Genomic DNA, 5,000 nt, shown 5'->3' with positions numbered 1-5,000 from the left:
TTATAACAATATAGAGTATACAAATAATGATATATCTAGCTATATCTAATATCTTAAAGTGCACTCATCGGCTAAACGTGATGACGTAATTAGCTCCTCCCCTTTATTTGCCCTGTGAATCTGTGCAATGTTTATGGTGTTTTTTTTTAGTACATTTTCTTTAAAAATGGTTCAGTAATAAAAAAGGGGAAACAATATATATATATATATATATATATATATATATATATATATATATATATATATATATATATATATATATATATATATATATATATATATATATATATATATATATACATATATATATGTGTGTGTGTGTGTGTGTGTGTGTGTGTGTGTGTGTGTATATATATATATAATTAATATTTGCAGTGAATAAAGGAAAAGAGGCTAAGCTCAGAAGTTGTCAACTAGGATTTTCCTTAAGCGTGGGGTTACCTGTTTCAGACTACCTTAGAAATTTCTAAGAATTACTTTTATATTACTCTCACTTCGATATGACAATTATATCTGAGCAAATTCTCTGAGAGCAGCTGGGCGAAAGAGACGTGCAGTGAATAACCAGGGATACGGGAACCAAATACTAGGGGTATGGGACTTTATCCTTGGATATTTGTATTTATTTAATGTAATTGTTAAAATGTTACTTTACTGACTGGCACTACTAGGCCCACTCCATATTTCAAAACCAGACTTAAGTACCATCCTTAACTTCCATGAACGAAGAAAACATAAATGAATGATTCTCCAAAAAAAAGAGTTCGCTCTTAATCACAAAATAATACTGATGTGTATTTTGTATATGATATTATAACACATGATTTTCTTACATAGTCTATTTCTCGCTATTAATACATTGTGTACATTCAAGCTATTAGCACCTGTGGAAGTCATACTGGCAGCTAACAGCCCTGCGCTCCATTGGGCACTTCGTAGCGCTACGAAGCGCACATTTTCAATGGAACGGCATATAGCGCGATACTGTATTTTTGTGTGGAGCACAAACGCTAGAAGACGACGCGTACATTATTGACAAACATAGATGATGTAGAATGGCAAGGAATATTTTTGGGTATGGATTCTGCCATATGAACTTTCAAGACCAACTGAAACCTAATGGATACTTCCTGCCTGGTATTTGATATTCAGCTAAGCAAAGAATCTTAAATGTTAAGAAAAATGAGAGCGTGATTCCTGATTTGCAAACGTAGCTGTTGGACTATTAATTGAAAAATGACATGTAAAGTTAAAAATGATGACTGTTATAAATACTTGCATAAATAAAACACATAGTAAATGTGTTTAAACAAAATTCAAAACACAAAAAACTCGTGTGGGTCAATGTTTACATTTGAGTGCCACTGTAGCGCTACAGACCGTTCCGTTCGAGTGTATTCTCTGTAGGCACAAAAGTATTCCGTATTTTGTAATGGAACGCAAGGCAGTTATGATGATAACTTTTACATAGACAGTTGTGGGGTAAGGAACCATACTGGCTAATCCACTGGGGGTCAATTGAGTCTACTGTAACTGTGTCTGTTATTTCTACTGCCAATACAGTAGTTAAAATATTATAATTATAATGGCCTCTCCAGTTAAGATGGAGTTTTATCATAATTTGGTAAGAGTAGGAAAACTAGCGATTTGGATGTATGTACTGAAACACAGATTCATGGGAAATTGGTAAGTGCTTTGTCAGCGAAGCAGACAAGAGATGCTTGTTCGTGACAAAGGATGGGCTCGGTTTCATCTGACCTAGCTGATTTCGGAAAGGTTCGTTTCGCAGAATGCAATCATGTGACTCAGCACGCCTGTCTGGGTTGTGAGTGGCATCCCGCCAGTTACTTCAAATATGACTTCGATTATGGCTTGTAGTAAATGTTCAGCCACACTTGTGCCAACAGGCTTATTCGTGATGTACTTTTAGTTGTCTTCCACAACTGAAACTTCCACAACTGAAACTTCACAATTCCTGGCAGGCGACACCCTTTCAACACCATCCTGGGCATTCCATATTCCTACAGGTAGCATAGACATTTCGACAAATTTCCTGTGATTACACAATCACTCTTCATGCTTGCAACAACAAAATAGGAAAATTCATTGTGTTAAAAGGAAACATTCCTAAGGAATATTCAGCTCCTAAACCGTGTGCATGAAAATGCCAATTATAGCCCATGCATGAAAGTCAGTAATTTGGGTTTCCATAAGTGAGTGAAGGCATGTGAATTTGATTTAAAAGAAGTTACACTAAAGATAACTTTTGATGAGGTTTATAACAAAAATATAATTAGCGCAACTTTAATAACACAATGACTTACACAAAGAATGAATTACACATGTAACACAGTAGCTTTCCTGCAAGAGTTACACTGCATAATGGGGCTTCTCAGCAAACAATCCCATTGTATCTTAATTTGAATTCACCATCAAACCCTGATTTATGTCTAGCATTCACATGGTAGACCAAGCACTTATTCATAGCAGACTTAACTATGGATGCAAAGCTTATTCATCTGCAACTCCCACTGTTCTCCAGATGCTGGACTCAATTCAAAATGAATTTCTCAGAATCTGTACAGGGGCTTTCAGGTCTTCCCCTGTGAAGTCACTGTATGCTGAGAGTGGAGAACCACCTCTTTCATTACATCGGAACTACATAAGCTTGATTTACTATAAAGGATTCCGGGATCTACATCCAGATTGGCTTTCAGCTCCCTTGAGGACAGCCAATCCTATGGCAGGAGAATGAGGAATATTGTGGAAAATCTCAATTTTAAATTTCTCCAAGGCTCTAGCTGTTGGGACTCTCCAATTCCCCCTTGGACCAACCTAGTTGAGCTGGATTTGGTCGGAATAGGGAAGGGGAGATATCCGAAGCAGAAATCATGGAGAGATTTCAACTCACTTCTAAGTACCAAGGATCAGATGCAATATATATACAGATAGTTCGATATCTGAAAATGGTGTGGCCTTTGTAGTAAGTAGCAGGAAGACTGCATTTGGGTCTTTCCTCGGCAGCCTTGATCTTCGCTGCCATCCTTGAAGCAGTCAAAATTACTAGAGATCTTACAAACCACGACTCTCGTACTGCTTTGCAAGCAATCAAGAGCAGCTTAAACTCATCATATCCAGTGGTAAGGAGGTTCAAGATTGGTTTGCACTGATGTCAGCACATAAACAGATAACTCTGTGTTGGGTGCTAACACATGTTGGTATCAATGGCAGTGAGCGAACTGATCCGAATGTCATGTCAGCTGCCACTCAGCCCTGTGATGCTCGTTTTTCTCTCCCACACATCGACTTAACCCAGCATCAGAAGTTGTCTTTGCGATAAATGGAAGGAACAATGGGGGCATACCTTTAGAAACAAACTATGAGAGATTAAAGATGACCTTGGCAGTTGGGTGGCCAGCATCAATCCCAACCGAGAAGTAGAAGTTTGTTAACAAGGCTGAGAATCAGGTACAATAGATTGACTCATGGGTCGATGGTGGCCAAAAGTGACATACTTATGAGGGATGGCAAGAGCCATTAACGGTTACATATGTAATGGAAAGATGTACAACATTCTCAAACCAAAGACATATGTATTTGTCTCCCCCTTATACACTGAAAAATGTATTGGGGAGGATTGCGATATAGAAAATCTTAATAGTTTTCTAAGGGAGATTAATGTTCTTAACAAAATTTAATTATGCATATTTATGCAATTATTTTATACATTTACAGTATATTTCTGCTTTGATTTTATTATTCATTGTCTATTTTTATTTTTGAAACATTTGTTGATAGATTTTTGAAGTTTTGAATAATTTCACATTTTAATCCAACAAGGTATTTGCCGCCAAAGACAGCTGTTGACACAGCAGATAATTAAAAATAATCAATCAATTGCTGGCATGAAAAGAGAGAAAAAAAAATCAGAAAAAAAAAAAAAAAAAAAAACGGTTTCACTCATGAACTTTTGTCCAATTCTCAATGAATACCTGTAGTGACCCCTTATTAATCAATTAAAATCACATGACAATGGCTGAAATAGTGAAGAACATGTAATCTCGCAAAGTAAAATGCACACATACTATTATGACAAGATTTGTAAGAGGGAACAAGTATTTATCCCATACAACTTTTAGATTGAAGTAAAAATGTGATTTTAAGCATTATCAGTCTTACCTTTTTCATCAATGGAGAAATATCCCAGTCCATCCCCTGCTGTTATGGTGTAAGTAAGGGAACTAGAGTCTGGATCTCTTGCCGCTATAGTAGTCACAATGGCTCCTGGAGCTAGATTCTCTCTCACCCATCCTCGCTCAACTCTTTTGGGGAATCTTGGAGGCCCTAAATTTTCATCTACATCATTTATGTGTATGAGTAGCATAGCATGAGTCTCTAGGGCTGGAACACCACCATCTTTTGCTTGCACTGTTAAGTTATAAGTCTGCTGAGTTTCAAAGTCCAGGGGCCCAGTCACTCTTACCACACCTGTTTCCTTGTCTATTCGAAATACATCATCATGACCACTGAGGAGACTGTAGCTGACCATACCACCCAAACTTAAATCTTTATCAGTTGCCTGAAGAGTAGCAACCACAGCTCCCAGAGGAAGATCTTCTGGAATGTCCACTACAAGTCTGCTAGCTGCATGGAATTCTGGGGCACAGTCATTTATATCAAGAATTGAAACAAGAACCCTGGCAAGTGCAGAACGTGGATTTTCTGGTGCACTATCCCATGCCCGGACACGAAGGTCATATTCGCTCCGTCTCTCTCTGTCTAGAGTACCAGAAACATATAAAGTCCCAGTCTCACGTTCAACTGTGAATTCATTAACATCTGTTACTAGTTCAAATGTGATTTTTGCATTTAGTCCATCATCTGCATCCTGAGCACTGAGTTGAGCAACACTGGTACCATTGCGTGTATTTTCTGGTAGGTGAAGGCTGTAGCTTACACGACTAAACTCTGGTGCATTATCATTTACATCAGTAACACGG

At 37.6% G+C, this 5,000-nt stretch overlaps 1 protein-coding gene across 1 annotated transcript in view; it reads right to left on the bottom strand.

Annotated features, from left to right (window-relative positions):
• Window positions 1-5,000, bottom strand: part of LOC119574347 (fat-like cadherin-related tumor suppressor homolog) — a gene marked incomplete in the record, with an annotated part of 138,454 nt that overhangs the window by 130,786 nt on the left and 2,668 nt on the right. The window contains 1 exon segment of the mRNA XM_037921552.1: window positions 4,180-5,000. This exon segment is cut by the window's right edge and continues 2,668 nt beyond it. Coding sequence (XP_037777480.1) covers window positions 4,180-5,000 — 821 coding nt within the window.

The sequence above is a fragment of the Penaeus monodon genome, chromosome 6, assembly GCF_015228065.2.
Source record: "Penaeus monodon isolate SGIC_2016 chromosome 6, NSTDA_Pmon_1, whole genome shotgun sequence".
NCBI classification, from domain to species: Eukaryota; Metazoa; Arthropoda; class Malacostraca; order Decapoda; family Penaeidae; genus Penaeus; species Penaeus monodon.
Note: the sequence above shows the minus strand (reverse complement) of the source record. Positions and strands in the feature narration are given on the sequence as shown.